Here is a 22,093-nt window from a genome sequence, read left to right as displayed (position 1 = left end):
TCACAGTATGTGAAAAAATCCTAAAACACATCTAGATACAGTAAATAAGATCTTTGGTTACAAAGGTCATTACATTTTTATTCTTTGGACAATTGAGTAAATACAGATTAATAGTTTATTAAGCAATGCTGGCTCTAGGCTACATTATGAAAAAGGTGAAATTGTCCTTACAACTCCACCTTTTCTCTTCTCCCTCATTTGTACCCTTATTTAGGTTATTCTTTTAGGTGATCTGCCCTTTTCAGATACACAGTTATGCCCCAGTTGTCTTCTGCCATCATTTATACTTTTGGGAAAATTTAAATTCTACTTAAGACTTCTAAGTGAATTTACATTTTAAATTATGAAAGTTTTTGTTACTTATTAAATGAGGAGTTTGCTGTTGTTTTGGCAACAGCTTGTTTGAGATATAATTCATATACCATACAGTTCACACATTTAAAATACTCAATTCAGTTGTTTTTAGTATATTCATAGGGTTGTGTAACTTGTACCACTATCAGTTCTAGACTACTCTCAGCACCCAGAGAAGAAATTCTGTATTCTTTAGCAGTTGCTCTCCATTCCTCCTGCAGACCCTAGGTAACCACTAATCTACTTTCTGTTACACATTTGCCCCTTGTGGACATCTCCTATAAATGGAATCGCATAATAAGTCGTCTTTGTGACTGGCATCTTTCTTTAACTTAGCATGTTTTCCTGATGCACCCATATTGTAATATGTATCATACCCCATTCCTTTCTGTAGTTGAATAATCCATTGTTTGGATATACCACATGAATGATATCCATTATTTGATGCACATTTGGGTTATTCTGCTTTTTGACTCTCATACATAATGCTGCTGTGAACATTCATGTGTAAGTTTTTACGTAGACGTGTTTTCATTTCTCTTAGGTGTATACCTAGGAGAGAATTGCTGGGTCTTATAGTAATCTATGTTTAACTTTTTGAAGAACTGCCAGAATATTTTCCAAAGTGGTTGTACCATTTACATTCTCACCAGCATTGTATCTGGTTTATTTTATTTAGCATAATATTTTCAAGACTCACCCATATTGTAGCATGTGTCCGCATTTTATTTTTTAAGGTTGGATCATACTCCATTGTATGTATATACACATTTTGTCCATTCATCTGTGGATAGACATTTGGGTGGTTTCCACCTGTTCACTGTTGTGAATGATGTTACTGTTAAACACTGGGGTACAAGTATATGTTTGAGTCCCTGCTTTCAATTCCTGTAAGTGGAATTGCTGGATCACATGTTTAACTTTATGAGGAACCACCAGGACGTATTATGCAGTGGCTACATAATTTTGCATTTCCACCAGCAACGCACGAGGATTCTTTCTCCACTTGTGGAGAAAGTACTTTCGTGTACTTACTGGCAGTTCGTGTATCTTCTTTGGAGAAATGTCTATCCAAGTCCTTGACCTATTTTTGAGACTAGTGTTGCTGGATTGCTCAGTAAGTAGATCTTAATATTTAGTGAATCTTGCTGGATTATTCCTTCAGTGTAGCTTTTTAATGTACACTTCTCTTCAAAACATATGGAAGTTCTGATGCCAACATTTAGTGTTGCCAGAATTTACAACTTTTGTTTATTTAATGGATATGAAATAGTAGCCTGTGATTTTAATTTGTATGTTCCTAATTACTAGTAAGGATGATCCATCTTCCCACCTTCCATATAAACAGAAGTTTACCTATTCATCTCTTTCACATTTTTTGATCAGGTCGACGTCTTTTCTTATTGATATATTTACATATTTCTTGTATGATTCCAAATATTTTTTTCCAAATTGTGCCTTTAAATTTTTTTTTCCTTTTTGAAGTAGGAAGAACTGAATTTGAATTTGGGTCCTTAGGAGTTAACATAGGTGCCTGAGAAACTAGTCACTCAATAAAATTTAGGATGAATAAGTATTTTTCAGAAATCTAAAAATCTGTTATTTTTTAAAGCAATAATGCTACTTGTTTGACAAAAGTGTATACTTACAGCTTATATAACATTTTAATATTTAGTACTTAGAATCATATTGTTTGGGTTATATCTGTAAACTTATTATTTAGAAGTTCTATTGGGGGGGGGGCACCTGGTTGACTCAGTTGGTCAAGCATCTAACCAGCTCAGGTCGTGATCTCGAGGTTCGTGAGATTGAGCTCCACTTTGGGTTCTGTGCTGACAGTGTGACGCCTGCTTGGGATGTCTTTCTTTCTCTCTTTCTCTCAAAATAAATAAACTTTAAAAAATGCTTTAAAAAAAGTTATATTTTTGCCTGATGTTTTATATGTTTACATAGCTCTCCAGTTGCGTTGCTTTTCTAAATTTTTCTGAAAATTCTCATCAATATTTTATTTAAATAACTTGTTCCAGAGACCAAACTTTCATTTTTCCCTCCCATTAAAAATCGACTGATTTTCTTTTTTGAGTCTCACTATTTTCTGTATAAATCTATCAGGGCAAGTGTTGTATTACACTTTGTTTACATTTCTTTCTCCCCCACTCATCCATGCTTTTTAGGTTTGGAGACTATCTTATCCAATGAATGGCATATAATTAGAAGTTCATTAAATGTTAATCTGCTAATTCCAATTTAGCTTTTTTTTTTTAAGTGTTTGTTTATTTTTGAGAGACAGAGTGGGGCAGGGGCAGAGAGACAGGGAAGCAGAGAGCCCGAAGCAGGCTCCACACTGACAGCTGAGAGCCTGATGTGGGGCTTGAACTCCTGAACCAAATGACCCGAGTCAAAGTTGGACACTTAACCGACTAAGCCACCCAGGCATCCCCCAGTTTATAACATTCTGATGATGAAATGGAATTTGGTGAATAAGTAATTAGTAAAATAATGTAGCATCTCTTTCTGCTGACTTTTCAGAGACTGTTCCAGTAAATCTTTACTGCTTAGGTGCCTGACCCTGCAGATCTTACTGAACATTGAGAATTTAGTCAATTTAGGTGTGGGTTTACCAGGCCTTTATTTTAGAATCTTAGTAATTATTTTAGTAATAGCTAACATTCATAAGACTTTCACTATTTTGCTGTCATTTTTAAGTGTTTTTTAATGATTTTTATCTAATTAAATTCTCTTTGATTTTATATGTTAGGTACTCTTAGACTCATTTTAAAGATGAAGAAACAGAGGTGTGGAGAAGTTAAGAAACTTGACCAGAGTTATACAGTTAGTAAATGGTGAACCAGTTTTTGAATCCAGGTAGTCTAAATTCAGCACTATATTCTTAACCACTGTATATATACTAAATAAAATTTTGGTTACACATGAACTTTATATTCTAAGAACAATTTTGTTAATAAAAACATACATGGTAGAATATTTTTCTTAAAGCAAGATAGGTACTATATTTTCTGCCAAGGACTGATGATTCACCAGGAGAGGTAGGGGGGGCAGGGAGAAGAGGGAGAGAGAAAATGTGAATGAGTAAGTTTAGGACTAAATACATAAAGAAAGCATTGAGTTTGTCTAAGGAATCAGTAAGGGGAAGAGAGTGGGTTGTTTGTTTTAATGGAGAGATATAGGCATTTTAGCTTATTTACTCATAACAAAAAAATTAGTGAAATAAGTTGTCTGTGGTCCTGGGTTGAGGCCTTTTAGTGCAAAAATATCTAACCTCTTGATTGGGCTAAATCTCTAAAACTGTGACAGCAATAACAAAAATATACTTAATGGGCATATTGTGACAGAGAGAGGGGAAGAAAGGCAAGGAGAGACAGAATCTCAAAGTCCAGGAACAAAAGAGGAAAAGGGGATATTCAGAGAAAGAAGAAGCCAAAAAAGGAAGAAATATTTAGGGCAATGAGAGATAACCTGTCTTTTCATTCAGTCATCGGCTAAAATTGTTTCTTCCAGATCCTTTCCCCAGCCCCATGAAACTTTTCATGTGGGGGTTCTATTCTTCTAAAGCGACCCCAGTACTCTGCATGTCACTAAGGTAAAAGGGGTCTCTGGCTCGCCCCTTGTTTAGTCCTGTCTTTGCTGTTGATTCTACAGTGTGTCCACAATAAATCAACCAGTGTTTGGAGAGTTACCAGTGCTAATGGTGTTTTCCAGGTGTAGAGGAAAATAAAACGAAATAGCTTCTCCCCTAGAGGACTTTGCAATCTAGTTAGGAATTTAGAATGTAACTTTATTAAAAGATAATTAACAATATCCTGCAGTATGATGTGTCAGATGGTATAGACATTCCACACTCAGCTCTAGCTCTTTAACCAGCTCTTTTTAGCAGGCAACCTTGTCTCCTACTTTACAGATTAAAAATTTTGGTGTAAAAACAAACATCTGTGCCTGCTTTCATCCTCTTTCTTCTTAGATAAAACAGTGTCCCTTTTCAAGGCTCATTCTTTGGGCTGTATTTTCTTTCTTCCTTTCTTTTTAAGCTTTATTTATTTAAGTAATCTCTGCACCACGTGTGGGGCTGGAACTCACAACTCCAAGATCAAGAGTCCCATGGTCTTCTGACTGAGCCAACCAGGAACCCCTGGGCTGTATTTTCTATTTTAGCCCTTCACATCTTCTTTAACTAGAGTTTTCCTGTATGTCCTTTCATATTAGTACACATCACTCTGTTGTTGATTTTTTTCCCCAAACCCTGAAAATATATTGCCCTTCTATCTGGAGCAAAAACCCCATCATCATCCTTCCGCAACATTGTCTCCACCCCTCACCCATTTATTTCCCCCTTCCATCTTCACTACCTCATGGTCACAGTTCAGTGCATTGTAGACTCTTGATTGGGCTCAGGTCATGATCTCCCAGTTTGTGGGGTCAAGGTGCTCACAGCTCACAGTCTGCTTGGGATTCTCTCTCCTCTGCCCCTCCTCTGCTCATGCTCGCTTGCTTGCTCGCTCTGTCTCAAAATAAATAAGCATTAAAAATTGTTTATTACTCGTGCAGTTGTACTATTTTACAGTAATTTGGGAAATTAAGTGAATTAAGAAAAAATGACTGTTCTCATTGTACATTCATCTCACTTAAGTATAATGCTTATAATGAATCAGCCATGTTAGTTTTAACACTAAAATTTCAAAAATGATTGAAAAGTGATAATTCTTTTAGTTTCTTTAAAGTAACGGTGGATTTTATTTTATTCAAAACAAAAAGGAAAAAAGGAAATGAGATTTGCCACTTTGCACACACATTCTTAATTTTTTTATTTCCTAGTAGAGGAAAATACTTTGGGGGCTTTAACTGTGTTACTTATAGAAACTGTTGAGTTTATTTTGTGTTTCAGTTTCAAAAGGCAAAAACTGAGTTTTGTATTTGAAGCAGTTGCACCTTATGCTTAATCAATTAAAAGAAGATCAGAAAAGTCTGAGGACAACCAAATTATTGTAATGAATATTCATTCATGTGGTGTATTAATTCATGTGTTTCTGCCTATGCCTGGAGTTTAGCCACTCCCCAAAGCAGCCAAAGTTTTTTGTCTGTATCTTTACCCCCTTTTGGCTGCATGCTCTGTTTGCTCTCTCTCCTTTAGTGTCTTTGTCTCTCTTTATAAATAAGTAGAAAACTTTACTTCAGAGAGCAAAGGGACAGGAGAAGAGCTATCTTAAGAAATTTTTATTTGTGCCAACATAGAAGTGCTTTGTGGTAGGCCATCTGGACCGGGAGGATTTCCTCAGAATGTAAAGTATGTCGTGAGATTTAGAGAGCTGGGATTTGCTCTGGAACTATCTGGGAAGGCAGCAGGAAACGTAGACAGAACTGGTTTATATTGCTTGTAACGTAGGTGGCAAGAATGGAAGACAGCTTGCCTGGTCTCGCTTCAGTGTGTGTTTCCTCTACACTTACGAACTTCTGCACTGGTAACGTATCTTTCCTTTCCCGCGAATTCAAAACCTGTCTCACAGACTTTACTCATGACAAAAGAAGTCTGAGGACTGGGAGTGAACCTAGATCTGTTCTCCCCCCCCCCCCGCCCCCCCCTCCTCTCTTTAAATATATGTGTCAGTAATGGCATAAATATTTGCTTACATACTTTTACAAAGTATTTAAGACTGAACCCACTATGTAAATAAATATAATCCTTTTGTGAGGGCAGAGTGGGCTTTGCTCAACTTGTTCTTTCCCTGCCCCCCACAAAGGATGGCCATTACACTATTCTTGAGGGAAAAAAATTAAAACAGCAGCTTTTAATGGAAAATAATTCAAAAATGCCTCTCTAATAGCAAATCATAAATTATGTAATTAAGCTTGATGTTTGCTTCTATGAAGTCTAACCAGAAAATTTCATCAAAAGCAGAATTATCTGTTTTTAATTCTTTTTTTGTTAAATTAAGTAAGAGTTGGGGGGGGAGCCATTTTAATTGTGAATTAATCCTGGTGATAGAATAAGTAAAAAAGTAAAGTCTGTCCCTGGGACCAGCCACCATGCTCAGAGTACTGTAGCAAAAATATTTTTCAGGGTGTGTTTGTGTGTGTGTGTGTTTTGCTTTGTTTTTCTTTTGTTTTTTTACTTAACACAGTTTCTCTTTTATGCTAGTAGATGAATTTTTAGTAAGACTGTATTACAAGGAAAAACACTTAGTTTTAAAAATGGAAAATAAGCAACATTATTTGTGTTATTTCATTGAAGCCAGAAGCCAGTCTTACTTTCATAGAATCATATTGCTAACTGGAGGTAATTGATATTGTCATTTACTAGCAAAATAAAATATCCAAGGTTTTAGCAATTTAAATGCTTTACTTAATTAAAACTTTGAGAGAAAAATGTGACTTTTGAAATAGAATATTATGATAAATAGGAAACCTTAATTCCTGCATAAATATAAATATATCTTCCTGTGAGCGGCTGTGTTTTTAGAATATATTTTCTTTGGTTTATTTCCACAAATAAATTTTAGCTGTTGTAGAACACATAGTGCATTACTTCTTGATATAGTCCTTAAGTATTTCTGTCTTTATGCAATATTTGAAGACAACCAATTCCAATTTAGAACAAAACAAAAAAATCATTTAAGTTGCTAAATTCCTTCTGATATGAATTTACTAACGTGGCAAATCATTTGTAATTGCGTTTTGTGTTATAAACAAATAATTTTTAAAGACCAGCTCTTCCTTTGAATGTATTGTATTGATTTTTGTGTCTCTTCTTAGCCTGAGAATATTCTTTTTGAGTCTCATTTATATTCATACTTTTTACAGAAATGCTTTCATTGGCCAAAATTGTTTCTTCCAGATCCTCTTCCCAGCCCCATGAAACTTCTCATGAGGGGGTTCTGTTCTTATGAAGCATAAAAATCTATAAATTAACCAAATTTGCATTGAAAATTCTACATCACAGCCTAAATTAACTTTGCTTTTTTTTTCTGAGAAAATAATTTAAATTTTATTTACACAGAATTGTGTGTGTGTGCGTGCACGCACGTGCGCACAGAAAATTCATTTAAAAGAGTATAAGGCAGCAAAAATCCTCAGAAATCCCACTTCTCTGAGACCTACCTCTAGTGTCTCTGTATCTGTATGTACATGTATACCTGTAGATATACAGTTCTACACAAAATACACGGTAATTGTTGCCTTGCAAATTTTTTGTCTATATATTTTGTATTTCATAGTATGTGGTCACTCTTAATAAACTTGTTTATGATTATAAATATACATCATCCTTTTTAAGAGTACATAGTATACCATAGTGCAACCATTTAATCAGTTGCCTATTTATAGTCCTTTAAGCTAGTGCCATATTTTTTTCAGCTGTAAACAATGCATGGTATTGTTACTATTTTCTCATGTTTCTTCATCCTTACTAGCTCCTTTAATCTTCCAATTTGCATTGTCTTTCTACCCAGTAAATCCTGCCAGTGCCTTAACATAAGTGTTTTTAACAAGGGGAGATCATAGACTATTTTAAAACATTTTTTAATATTTGTTCTTTGAATGGTATTGTGTACTGAATAATATACTTCTTTGAAATGAACTATTTTTTCCCCCAGAGATTTATAGGTAATAATTAAGGGTCCTACCATTAGCCTCAAACTGTCATAAAAACCATCTTATTTAGTTGTTTTTATGACATAAAACCTCAGAGTTTTTTGGAAGTACAATTCCGCTTTTTATCTCTTTTGGAAAATTTAATGTGCAAAGATGATTCTCCAAAAAATGAAATGAGGAAACCAACTATAATTTACTCATCTCCAAAATTCTTTTTTTTTTTTAATGATACAGATGTTATGTTATCTGTGGATGCCTCCCTATACTAGCCCTTGCCCTCTGTCACCAGAAGTAACTATTGTCACAAATTTTGTGTATATTATTCTCTTTATAGTTTTATTCTAAATAATATGTTACTTATTTTTGTGTTTTTTGAATTTTTATAAAGTTTATCTGACTTGCCTTTTATGCTTATCAGTATATTCCTTGGACTCATACATGATGTTGCATTACCACTCGGTACTATTCTGTTGAATGTTTGTATCACAGTTTATTTACCCATTTTACAGTTGATGAACATTTAGATTTTTTTCCAGTGTTTCTATTTTGAACTATGCTGTTGTGAACATTCTTGAACATGCCTCTTGGTATATGTGTGCAAGAGCAGAGACTGGGAATACCTGGTAGATAACCTGTTTTGTAAAGTTTTATTGGAACATAGCCATACCCAATCATTTACATATTTATATATAGCTGTTTTTTGTATTATAAAGGCAGATCTGAGGAATTGCTACAGGGGCTCTATGGTCTGCAAAGCTAAAATATTTATCTAGCTCTTTAACAGAAAACGCTTGCCAGTCCTGCTGTAGGATAGGGTATATACACCTAGAAGTGAACTTGCTGAGTCATAAGATGTGTGCATCTTCAGTTTTACCAGATGATGCCATGGTTGGGTTCCCCCCCTCCTCCCCACAAAGTCATTGAAACAGTTTATATCTCCTAGCAATAATGTAGGAGAGTTCACATTACTCTGTATCCCTGGGAACACTTGATATTGTCACACTTTGAATGTTTTGCCAGTTTGGTGAGTATAAAATAGTATTTTATATGGCTTTAATTTTCCTTTCCAAAATTATTATTTATTCTTATTATTTTAAATGCTTATTTTTGAGAGAGAGAGAAAAAACAGTGTGAGTGGGGGACGGGCAGAGAGAGAGAGACAGACAGACAGACAGAATCTGAAGCAGGCTCCACGCTCTGAGCTGTCAGCACAGAGCCTGATGCAGGGCTTGAACTCACAAACTGTGAAATCATGACCTGAGCTGATGTTGAACACTTAACCAATTGAGCCACCCAGGTGCCCCTGCTTTCCAAAATTATTAATGAGGTGCTTGAGCCTCATTTCATATGTTCATTGGCCATTTGTTCCTTTTTGTGATGCTTAGTCGAGATTTTTACCAATTTTTCTGTTACCAGTTTGCAGGAATTCTTTATTCAGGATAGTAATTCATTACCAGTTATAGGTGTTAAAACTATCTTCTCCCAGTTTGTAAATTGCTTTTTCTCTTTATCGTGTCTTTTAGTGTGCATACATTCTGAATTCTAATGTAGATAAGTATCAGTCTTTACTTTTATGGGTAGTGCTTTCTGTGTCTCATTTAGGAACCTCTCCTTCACTTCCAAAATATGAAGATATTCTCTCTTACTTACTAAAGGTTTTATAATTTTATCTTTAATCCTTTAATTTACTTGGATTTTATTTTTGTGTGTGGTGGAGATAATAACTTCATTATATACTTAATTTTAATGAATTTGTAAATTTTAATTTAACTTGGGAAGTTTAGTCATTATTTACATATTTTTATCAGCTAGAATCTTTTTCTCTTCCTCTGGGTCTCCAGTGACACTAATATTAGGTCCAAGGCTGCTTTTTTTTCCCTCCCTTTCTGTTTAGATTGTATAAATCATATATATAATGCATGTGTATATAATATACATTCTAATATAATTTTTTAAATAGAAGAAGTTCTAATTTTAAAGATTATTTTCTTATAAACAAAAAGCTTGGTTATCCAGTATCCCATAATTTAGGAAGTTAGACTGGGAAAGAATGTTGCTATAGACAGCCATAGTTAATCCTAACTGCAAATAGTGAAGCAGAAAAGGTATCAAGAAAGATTAGAAATTTGAAAATGTAATACTTTGAGTTATTTAATTAGAAATATAATAGCCTCTAGTGCATCATTCTGTCACAGTACTTGTAGCACAAAGTAATTAGTATTCTCAATGAAGATTGAGCCATTGAGAAGTGGCTAAATTAGAATTGTATGTCTCAGTCAAGAAGGCAAGAAAGTATTTTACTTTAGAAAGATTTACACAAAATCATTAGCATTGAAAAGGTACTAGAATATATAGGCATGTCTCACTCTGATGTGTTGCTGGATTGCCAACTTTTGGATATTTAGAATAGAATATGTTTATCTCTGCAAAGGTAATGTATTTCTGAATAACTCAGAAGCCAAATTAACTGATTCATTGTAAAAGCATAATGAATAGCTATCATTGTAGTTTTAACACTATAATATTGGATATTGAAGTCTACTAGTTACATATAAATTTGCTTACACCACTAATAAAAGAGACTTATGCCAACAAATAAGAGTAGACTGATAGATAAGAGGTTTATGGACCTCCGTTCTCTCTCCATTCACCTCCCTCAACCCTTCCCCCCCAATGAGTTTAACAACCCTTGAAGATTCATTTGTAGTAACTTTTAAGGCTAGAAACTATCTTGAAAAGGAGCAAAGAAATGAGAGCTTATTGTGGTATAAGGAAAAGGAGCTAATGTATACTTACATTAGGAAAAGGAAGTGTAAAAAGCTCCCAGAAAGTAGACATATTCTATTTACTGAACAGATATGTCTTGTGAAGGAGAGAGAGTGTGGTGCATTAGATCATGAGAGAAAAAAATAAGAACAAAGTTTTCAAAATAGAGAAGAGCGATGGATTTTTTAGAGTCATCTCAGGGAGCAATTCTAACCCCAGTTTGCTGTTTGACCAAGAGTAATTCACTTGAGTACCTAGAGTCTTAGTTTATTTATCTGTAAAACGGTAGGAGAGAGAGAGAGAGAGAAAGCAAGTGGGGCAGAGAGAGAATCCCAAGCAGGCTCTGCGCTGTCAGCACAGAGCCCCACGTGGGTCTCAAACTGAGATCATGACCTGAGCTGAAATTGAGAGTCGGACGCTTAACCGACTGAGGCACCCAGGCACCCCTATATGTTACTTAATCTTAAGCTAAAATGCATTGCTTCTGGAGCTTGATTTCTTAAAGCAAGTTTGTTCCATGCACAGTATTCCAATTTTATTAAAAAACATGCTAGAAGGGGCACCTGGGTGGCTCAGTCAGTTAAGCGTCCAGCTTCAGCTCAGGTTACGATCTCGCGGTCCGTGAGTTCGAGCCCCGCATCGGGCTCTGGGCTGATGGCTCAGAGCATGGAGCCTGCTTCCGATTCTGTGTCTCCCTCTCTCTCTGCCCCTCCCCCGTTTATGCTCTCTCTCTCTCTCTCTCTCTCTCTCTCTCTCTCTCAAAAATAAATGTTAAAAAAAATTTTTTTAAGAACATGCTAGAATATAAGGCAATTAATGCAAATTTTTACTCATTGATTACAAAGGCTAGAAAAGAGGCTGTGTTAGTATATGTGCTGCCGAAGCGAGCACGAAAAGAGGCTGTGTTAAAGACAACAACCCTTCCTGCCTCAAAATAAGTAAACTTAAAAAAAGATTAACATATTATACATTTTTATGGTGAATTCCAGGTAATATAGAAATACACTGAAAAGCAAAAATTACTTTTTACTCCTCTCTTTCCAATCTCATTCTCCTAATCAGAAATAACCCAGTCACCAGTTTGATGTGTATCCCTCTAGACTTTTTTCTATGTGTACAATATATACATATATAAATATGAGGCTTTGTTTTATTTATGTATTTTTAATTTTTTTAATGTTTATTTCTGAGAGAGAGAGACACCAAGTGCGAACGGGGGAGGGTCAGAGAGAGAGGACGACACAGAATCCAAAGCAGGCTCCAGGCTCTGAGCTGTCAGTACAGAGCCTGACACAGGGCTCAAACTCAAAAACCACAAGATCATGAACTGAGCAGAAATCAAGAGTTGGATGCTTAACTGACTGAGCCGCCCAGGCGCCCCCAAAATTACCTTTTTCAAACAAAAACATGATTATATCACTCAGTAGTTATAACTCTTTAGTAGCTTTGTGGGAAAAAAAAATACATTTTTTTGGTCCTCCTGTGATTATTGTTAAGAATGTAACATGAAATACACTAAAGAGGCTCTTAAATTGTGAGCCAAGAGTCCTGTGTTTGAGTCTCAGGTATCAAGACTGATTTGGTGACCTTGGGCAAGGCTATTTAACTTCTTGAGCTATTTCCTCAAATATCAAATATAGATAGTGTGAGGAGGGGGATAAGGTAATAATATGAAAGGTACAATATAAACGCAGGACATTGTTAATAGTTAACCTTGTATTTGTTATGCCCTTTGAAAAATTGTCCTTGTGTCTTATCACAGTATCTAGCAGGTCATGGTAGGATTTTTACAAGCTGAACCACCCTTCATTTCACGTTTCACATAATAAAAACCTCAGTCACTAAGAAAAAAAAGTTTAGAAAAGTTAAATGACTTGACAAAAATGAAAACTAGTACCATGTCAGTACTAAAATGCTGTATAACCTTGACCTTATAGTCTGATAGTCTTTCCACCAGGCTCTGCTGCTTTCCCAAAATAATTAAGATTATGTATTTATAAAAATCACATAAATATGTTGTTTGTGATTGCAATTTAATTATATAACTCATCCTTCATAAATTGAGAACAGTGTAGAATGGCACATCCATATTATTTACTGTCTTCATCAGGACCTTTGGCTTACAAGAAATGGCTTGCAAAAAGGGAATTTATTAGTAGATATAATTAGCTAGGAGGAATATTAGAGCAACTCTGAGAATGGAAGGTCCTGGATTTCAGAGACTAGAACTGCATCTCAGGGCGGTTAAGACTCTCTGTCACTAATGGCCCTAGGTCTGTGTCCTTAGTTAGCAAACCAGGAAGAAGGATGGACTACAGCTCTGCCTCTGGGAAACTTGGGAGGATTCCATTTGGCCTAGCCCACATCTCACAACCACTCCTGTAAGTAGTAGTAGATTAAACCATATGAAATTGCCAGTAAATATTTTTTTACCAACTTGAAAGGCCGTTTTGTATGGTTAACCTATTAATAGTGCAGGGTGGTAGAGGGGAGAATGAGGCATCATTGATTAACAGCCCTAATGGGACTTCAGAAAATGGTAGAGTTCCACAAAAGAGAAGAGGTGCTTTTCTTTCAACCAGAAGAAGGAAAATAGGAAGGCATTCTGGGCAGACAAAAATCATAGTGACATAATAGAACGCACGAAGCGTGTGGGTCAGCTAGAATTCAGCTGGGCCACTGTGGAAATGAAAGAGGCCTCAAATATTAAAATTTCTAAAGTGAGAGACTGAATTGTTCTTACTAGTCCTTTTCTTAAGCATCTCAGTTTGACAGAACTCCTTTTATGTAACAAATGCACCCAAAGCACTCAAATTACAACTATTGTACTTTTCTGTTGTATCCTAACATTTGTTGGGTATCAAACATGTTTAGGCACCTTCCTCATAACCTGTTTAAAGATGAAGAAATTGAGGTTCAGAGAATTTGCCTAAGATTATACAATCATTATTAAAGTCTAAATTGAAGATAAATTTTCATTCTATACTGGTACTTCTCAAAGATTGTGCATGAAATACCTCTAAAAGCAGAAGAGAGTGTGGGGTGCCTGGGTGGTTTAGTCCGTTAAGCGTCTGACTTCGACTCAAGTTATGATCTCACCGTTCATGGGTTCGAGCCCCATGTCGGCCTCTCTGCTGACAGCTCAGAGCCTGGAGCCTGCATCTGATTCTGTGTCTCCCTCTCTCTTTGTCCCTCCCCTTCTTCCTTCTTGCGCTCTCTCTCTCTCTCTCCTCTCTCTTTTTCACAAAAATGTTTAAAAAATTAAAAAAAAAAAAAAAAGAGAGTACATATGTATACCTGAGAGGTCTGTTGGCATATGTGATCTTAAACATAAATATTGTTTACGGCTCCATAACAAAGTGGTGATAGCCTTGCTTTTTAAATGCTGAATTGTTTTAACTCAAACTTTGAGTTAAATTGTCTTTTTAAGAAGATGGATAACACATTCTCTCAGTAGGAGAAAAATGGCACACTATGCCTTTATTGTGTGAATAACTGACCCAGTTTATAAAACTCTGGTCCAAACCATACTTCTTGTAAGAATCTGAATTTTCATGCTTATAGTGCATTAGCCAACAGCTATTGATCTTTCTATATGTTTGGGTTCTGACTGACCAACTGTTAACAGTGTGCTCTAAAGTTACATAGCTTTGGAAGTAGTTTGTAATTGCTATGTTATAGTTAATCTTTATTTAGTCTTTTTGTTGTTGTTGTTGTTATATACCTAACAAATAAGTATTAGCTGTGTGCTTTATAGAAACCACACTTCTTTTTCAAGAGTTGGGACTCGGGTAAGAAAAAAGAATATATAGCAATATCTTGTGGCATTTCGGGAGTATAATAGTAAAGACAGAAATAAAGAGTGCTTTCTGATCATTGATGCTGAAGGTGAGTGGTTCGCAGTCTTATGCATAAAGCAAAACTGTGAAGTGATTTGTACTCCTTTTTTATTTTCATAGAGAAGTAGGATAATGATGTGGTAGTTTAAAGGATACTTTGGATAGTTGACTATCTTGCAAGTTTCCAGAAGTCTCCAAAGTGATCTATTTAGAGAAAATTTTGATGAAAAAACTAGTTAAGGTTATAGTGTAATAATGGGGAAAATTTGATCATGGGGAAATTTTTCATAATTGTAGTTTTATGTCAGATATATTAACTTTTACTATTTTTAATTCATTCAAATAGCTATGGAAAATATTTACAGAAGTTAATCTGTGTAAAAATGATGGGTTTGTTTTTTCCCCCCAATTTTTGTCATCTTTTAAAAGACTTACCTGAATAGATCTTCTTTATGTTCCTTTTTTTGTTTGTTGTTTTTTAAGAGCATGAGAGTGAGTGTGAGCAGAGGTGGGAGGGTGGGGAGAGATGGGGAAAGGGAGAATCTTTTTTTGTTTTTTTGTTTTTTTAAATGTTTGCTGGTTTATTTTGAGAGAGAGAATCCCAAGCAGGCTCCATGCTGTCAGCACAGAGCCCAATTCAGGGCTTGTACCCATGACTGTGAGATCATGACCTAAGCCAAAATCAAGAGTCAGAAGCTCAAACGTCTGAGCCACCCAGGCACCCCTGAATAGATCTCTTTATTTGTTGTTAGATTCTTTCTTGAACAGTTTACTTAAAAAAAAAAAAAAAAACCCATCTTCTTCATTTTATAGATGATAGTATTTCTGCTGCAAGTACTTCCGACGTTCAAGATCGCCTCTCAGCTCTTGAGTTACGAGTTCAACAACAAGAAGATGAAATCACTGTGCTAAAGGCAGCTTTGGCTGATGTTTTGAGGCGTCTTGCAATCTCCGAAGATCATGTAGCCTCAGTGAAAAAATCAGTTCCAAGTAAAGGTAATTGTTAAAGTAGGAAAAGTCTTGCTTTTTGCAGCTTACTTTGCAATAATGTGTAAAACTTGTGTATTTTATCAGTGACATTAAACCAAGAATATAAAACTATAGTTTGTCTTTTGGATTAGCTGTAACTATAGTTTGTTACATTGCCTTTTTTTTTTTCATTCCCAAGAAATTCTGAAAGTTTACTATTTATTATTTTAAGTAGGAATATTTTTGTAATACCACTGATTGTACATACATACATACAGTACATACACTGATTGTACATAAACACATAGTATTTGTGTGAATTTAGTATTTTCCAACTAGATAACAAATTTACTGAGGGCAGGAATTGAATCTTCTTTTTGTGTCTCCCGTAGTAATTAATTAGCATTGTATCTTGAACATAGTAGATAGGCACCCATGTACTTTTTGAGTCAGTCCTCTTACCATTACAGAAATGATAAAAGTCATAGTTCAAACAACCTTATTCTAAGCCTTCTGTGGTCATTAGTGAGAAAAGTTCTGAAGAATTTAAGCTCTGAAACTTATTACCAACCCCAGTACCGTGTTAATTTTAACTTCTAGATATTAAGGGTTTTCACAGGTTGAGAGAAACAGTCATTAGAATGCTATTATTCTGAGTTTGGAGCAGATTTTGTGTGGCCTTTCCCTTCCTCCAACCACCCAGAAAGAATTTTAAATTCTTTTATGTTAAGCAATTGAATCTATTATTTCATATATCTTATGATTTTTTTGGTAGAGTAGGTGGACATAGGCATAACTATCCCCCATTTTGGCAGTGGGCAAAGTGAGGATATTTATGAATTCAGTTTCTGAATGTTGAGTTTGAAGTTATATGGTGTGGAGGTAGACACATAGATAGCTGAATTATAGGTCTAGTGTTCATGTTAATCTTGGCTAGCAGGAAGAATTTGGGAATATTCAGCTTATGGATAATAGTTGGAGCCATAGAAAGAGGATGTAAAATGAGAACAAGGCTCAGGATAGTTCTCTTGGGAGCTCTAGTATTTCAGCAAAGAAAAAGTGATTCATGTTGCCAGATGCTACAAAGAGATTGAATAAAACAAAGACTGAGAGGTGACCCTTGGATTTGGCATTTATGAGGTTACTAGAAACCTCCACAAGCAATTGTAGTGGAGTGGTAGGATTGCAAATCAAATTACAGTTGACGAGAATTGTGGAATTGGGAGTAGCAACTATAGTCACTCTTCAAAAAATAGGCCTGAGGGAAGAAAGAAGATGTTAAATTGAAGGTCAGCTTTAATTTAATTTTTATTGTTTAAGATGTTATAGACTGGAGGATAAAGATAAGTTGAGGACAAAAGACAGCATGGAGGAAGATATTAATGCCAACATGAATAGGGGGTGGGAATTGATGAGGCAGGTTTCCTGAGAGTTTGGACAAGAACTGTAGCACAGGTAAGAAACTATTGGTCTTAGAAGACTCCTTCTTCTGGGATAGACTGAAAAGAGCTAAAACTATGTGGGGGTCACTAAATATTCACAGTTGTCAGGGCTGGAACTTCGATTCCTTACCACTTTTCCTCAGGAGACAGTGATGCTCTCTAAGAAGGTAAGACAGTTCCTCCCGGTGAAAAAAGGGGTAATTGGAACGACTAGAAATAGGAGACCATAGACATACGAAGGAAGTGCTGAGTCACCTTGAAAACATTGAAGTGGTGCATTCTGATTGTGTGGTTCCCATTCTTTTTTTTTTTTTTAAGTTATTTTAAATTTTTATTATTGAAGTGTATAGTTAACATACAGTGTTACGTTAGTTTCAAGTGTACAGTATCATGATTCAACAATTCTGTTTAGTCAGTGCTCTCCATGATAGTTCCCATACATTATCATACCTTACATTATTACAGTATTAATGACTATATTCCCTTCCCTATGCTGTATTTTAATAAATGAATGGGTAAAGAAGATGTGATATATATATGTATATATATATATGTATATGTGTGTGTGTGTGTGTACACACACACACACACACACAATGTGATTCCCATTCTTATACTTCCCACCTTCAAACACTCTAGGCCTAGGTAGTTAATAGTGGAGACTTAGGTGGCTGGGTTGATCTGCTCCATTAGTGGTTAGTAAGATAAATGTGTCAGTGACAAGGGATAAGGGACTGGAAAGATTAGCAAAAGATTTCATAGAAACCACTTTGGCTAATAATGTTATATTGCAGTCCTTAAATTTTTTTGAGAACCAGCTTTGAGGACTGCCAAAATCAAACCAGGAAGAACTTTATTTGGTTATAAATTGATTTTAATAAGAGGATTCTGGAGTTGTTAGAGTAGAATGAGGAGCCAGATCAGTTAGTGTGTGTGGGCTTTAAAGGGAAGGTGAACTTGGTGTAGAGAAAGAACACACTTACCATTTATAATTGACATGTAACCTCAGCTTCTGACTGTATAAATATTTTAAATTCTGAAAGAGAAAATGGTACAGTGTTTGGTTATTATCCACAATATTTTTGAAAGCTTGTTTCAGGGGCGCCTGGGTGGCTCAGTCGGTTTAGCGTCTAACTTCTGCTCAGGTCATGATCTCATGGTTCGTGAGTTTGAGCCCCAGGTGCTCTGTGCTGACAGCTCACAGCCTGGAGCCTGCTTCAGATTCTGTGTCTCCCTCGCTCTGCCCCTCTCCAGCTCACTCGCTCTCTCTTTCAAAAATAAATAAACGTTAAAAAGATTTTTTTAAAAAAGAAAGCTTATTTTAAATAGGTCATACTAGTTAAAAAACATTGAGAATTTTTTTATTATGCTAAAACAACAGTACGTTATGATTTTGTGCTGAGAAAAATTTAAACACTTTTTTCTGATTTTTTTATTTCCCAAGATATTTGAGTAAAAAATATTTATGGAGAAATTAAAAAAAATTTTTTTAATGTTTTTTTATTTATTTTTGAGACAGAGAGAGACAGAGCATGAGCAGGGGAGGGGCAGAGAGAGGGGGAGACACAGAATCTGAAGTGGGCTCCAGGCTCTGAGCTGTCAGCCCAGAGCCCAATGCGGGCTCAAACTCACGGAGTGTGATATCATGACCTGAGCTAAAGTCGGACGCTCAACCAACTGAGCCACCCAGGCACCCATTTATAGAGAAATTTAAAGACTGCTTTTTAAAAATTTGATAGACAGTGGTAAATTTTGTATGATTCATCAGTTACTTCGTACTTACCTGTTCCAATGTCATAAAATACAAATAAAATTAAATAGCTGTAGTTCCTATTCTCCAGGGACATACTTTCTGTAAGTTACTCTTTCTAGTCTTTGTTTAGTTGTCCTTACTCATAATTCCTTTTTTCTCTGAAGTGAATTTAAGATCAGATTTATTTAAGGCTCTTTAGTGAATACTTAACCTAGTTCTGGAGTTACAGAGCCATCTGTAGCTGCTACATTGGAACTTTTTTTCCCCCACATACTATCAACTCCTAATCCTTATTAATAACCTTATTAATTAGATAGGGAGCTCCTTTCCACTAATTGTACTTTATAAGCTTACTATGACTGCTCTTCTTACAATGTGCCAACATGGTTACATTCTGAAATGGGGTCCACTAGTGATTATTCTTTTTTTTGACTTTTTAAAAAATTTTTATGTTTATTTTTGAGAGAGAGATACAGAGTGTGAATGGGGGAGGGGCAGAGAGAGAGGGAGACACAGAATCCAAAGTAGGCTCCAGGCTCTGAGCTGTCAGCACAAAGCCCAACGCAAGGCTTGAACCACGAGCCGTGAGATCATGACCTGAACCGAAGTCAGAACTCAACCACCTGAGCCACCCAGGTAGCCTACTAGTGATTATTCTTTAAGTTACTTAGTTAGATGCAGGCTTTGAAATGCTGTCTATAAAATAGATTAAAGGGGGAGTTGATTATATAACAATTTGGGGAGATATTATTTTAGAGATGAGCATAATTCATTGTTAAGAATTACTCTGGTTCCTTTTAGTGGAAAAATTTGCTTGACTAATTTTTGTTTGCCAGTATTGATACTTAGAGAAATATGTATTTAAAGGTTTTAAATTTATTATTGGAAATTCTAAACAGCTTTATCGTGGAGTTTATAATATACAATAGAAATTATTGGGAAAATATTAGGTGATTCTTCACTATTGATGTTTGTATATAGCCTAATAAAGATCAACTGTTAGTTTTGATATTAAACAGGATTTATATTATGAATATTTGTAATGATCATTTTAAGCAAAGTATTTTATAATAAATGAAGTTTTTCATAAAATGCTCTTTTTAAAAAATAAAATTATTTTGTGGGAATTTTGTATATATTTTTAATTTTTTTTTAATGTTTATTTTTGAGAGAGAGAGAGAGAGAGCCCGAGCAGGGGAGGGACAGAGAGAGGGAGACACAGAATACAAAGCAGGTTCTAGGCTCTGAGATGTCAACATGGACCTGACGTGGGGCTCGAACTCAACGAACCACGAGATCATGACCTGAGCTGAAGTCCGACACTTAACCCACTGAACCACCCAGGGGCCCCTTGTATATTTTTTCTTTATTGAAAAAGTAATTTCTGATACTGTGGAAAATTTTATCTTCTATGTGAATTGTTTTTTAGTCCTCTGTGAAATTAGAATTTATTGTATTCACTTTCACATAAATTACTGATAGGAGAATACTCACTATCATTTGCTTAGACAGCTACACTTTTTTAGAGGATTTTTCTTTAGAAGTAAGGCTAACCCCCTATTGGATAAATAAGTGTGAAAGCTCTTTATGAAACTGTGGTTAAAAGTATAGGCTAACTTCCTTATTGATAAATTCAACTAATTTTGCTAGATGGTGGTGATACGGGGGGGACATAGGTTTAGGTGTGACTAAAACTAAATGTTGTGTATGCTGGTTTAATGACATTCTACTGTGTCACTTCGTAGTAATATTACCATTCAGTAGATGTCTAAGTCAGAAGCACACCTAACTAGTCATTTCAGTATTTTTAGTACTCTTCTGTTAGTTTATTCCTTCTCATGTGCCAGCGGTATTAAAGCTAAGCCCCATTTTTTTCTTTGGTATATTATGCTCGACACTTAACTAAGGTAGAAATTTTCCCAATAGTTTTTTTTTTTAATTTTTTTTAACGTTTATTTATTATTGAGAGACAGAGACAGAACATGAGCATGGGAGGGGCCAGGAGATGGGGAGACACAGAATCTGAAGCAGGCGCCAGGCTCTGAGCCGTCAGCACAGAGCCTGATGCGGGGCTCAAACTCACAAACCAAGAGATCATGACCTGACCCAAAGTCTGACGCTTAACCGACTGAGCCACCCAGGCGTCCCCTCCACCCCCCAGTAGTTTTTAAGATAGCCAGTCATTTAAGTTTCTCATATACCTTCTCTTCTGTTGGAGAATTTTTTCCTTTTGACGGCATATGTTCATAATATATGTAGCAGTTGTAACGGAGTTCCTGCCAAAAGGAAAAAAAAAATTACCTGTATTTTGGAACAAACGGGAAGGCCCAGGGAACACTTTGGCAAGATTAGCTGCCAGGAAGACAAATTATGTCACAGCTGGTGCCTGGGAAACCCATTAAGACCTCTCAGGGTGACCAAATGAATGTAATTTGAGAATACAGTCCAGTGGCATTATGTGAAGACAAGCTGTTAGTATACAATGGTATATAAGCAAAGGAGTCAAATTTATCTGAAGATGAGAATCAGTCATTTTACACCAGGAAACTGCTGGTAAACCAAAAGTATCAAGCATTGCAGATGACATTTGAGAAATGAGAGAGCCCAGAGGCAAAATTGAAATGTAAAGAGTATCTGTTTTCTTAAAAAAAACAATCCTAATTGTGTAGAAACTGGGATAACGTACAGGCACAGGTCTGTATCATTGCCTCTTACTCCAGATAACATTTGGGAAAAGACAGAAATTGTCATAAGTTTGCTGTAAATGATGTTGATAAGTAAATTATACTAATCTGGTTGGAAAGTGAATTTCCTTGGTGGGCCCTTGGGCCAAAGTGACTGGTGATTGTGGTAGGAGATGGAAGTGTTTTATTATTTGACAACAGATCAAAGACTTCTAAGATGCACTTTGCATATAGAAGTATATGAGTAGATATTGCCTCAGACCAGGCAACAATTACCGTTTCCAGAAATCTAGAGTTCCATTTCTATATGAAAGTCAGATCTATCTTTGGTCATTTCAACTCAAAATATACTTTCAAAAAACTAGTGGCCATTAGGAGTTGAAAGGACTGAAGTACACCTTCCTGTGAGACAAAAGGAAAGGAGCTTGAAAATATAAAGAGAGTGGAAGAGGTCTGCTGTTGGAGCTGTGGGGCATATGATAGAGAATCTGAGATAAATAAAAAATTTTGAGTGTCAGCTAGAGTTCTTCCTCCATGGATCATCTTTATCCTTCTGATCAAAAATTTTCCCATCTTTTTTTTTTTTTTTTAATGTTTATTTATTTTGAGAGAGAATCCCAAACAGGCTCTGCCCTGTCAGCGCAGAGCCCAACAAAGGGCTCAATTCCATGTACCGAGAAATCA

The 22,093-nt window shown here is 35.7% G+C and overlaps 1 protein-coding gene across 10 annotated transcripts in view; it reads left to right on the top strand.

Moving 5' to 3' along the window:
- EML4 (EMAP like 4) overlaps positions 1–22,093 on the top strand; it is a 161,772-nt gene that overhangs the window by 54,558 nt on the left and 85,121 nt on the right. For 3 of the 10 annotated variants that reach the window (XM_019827640.3, XM_019827634.3, XM_019827635.3), the window contains exons 1-2: positions 5,302–5,828; positions 15,375–15,557. In XM_019827640.3, the coding sequence (XP_019683199.3) occupies positions 5,762–5,828; positions 15,375–15,557 (250 nt within the window). In that variant the 5' untranslated portion in view covers positions 5,302–5,761. Of the gene's footprint in view, positions 1–5,292; positions 5,829–15,374; positions 15,558–22,093 lie in introns of those variants that run through there. The other 7 variants (XM_019827638.3, XM_019827639.3, XM_019827633.3 and 4 more) reach the window with 7 other exon arrangements.

This window comes from Felis catus, chromosome A3, assembly GCF_018350175.1.
Source record: "Felis catus isolate Fca126 chromosome A3, F.catus_Fca126_mat1.0, whole genome shotgun sequence".
Classification (NCBI taxonomy): domain Eukaryota; kingdom Metazoa; phylum Chordata; class Mammalia; order Carnivora; family Felidae; genus Felis; species Felis catus.
This window is presented reverse-complemented; position numbering and strand designations above follow the sequence as displayed.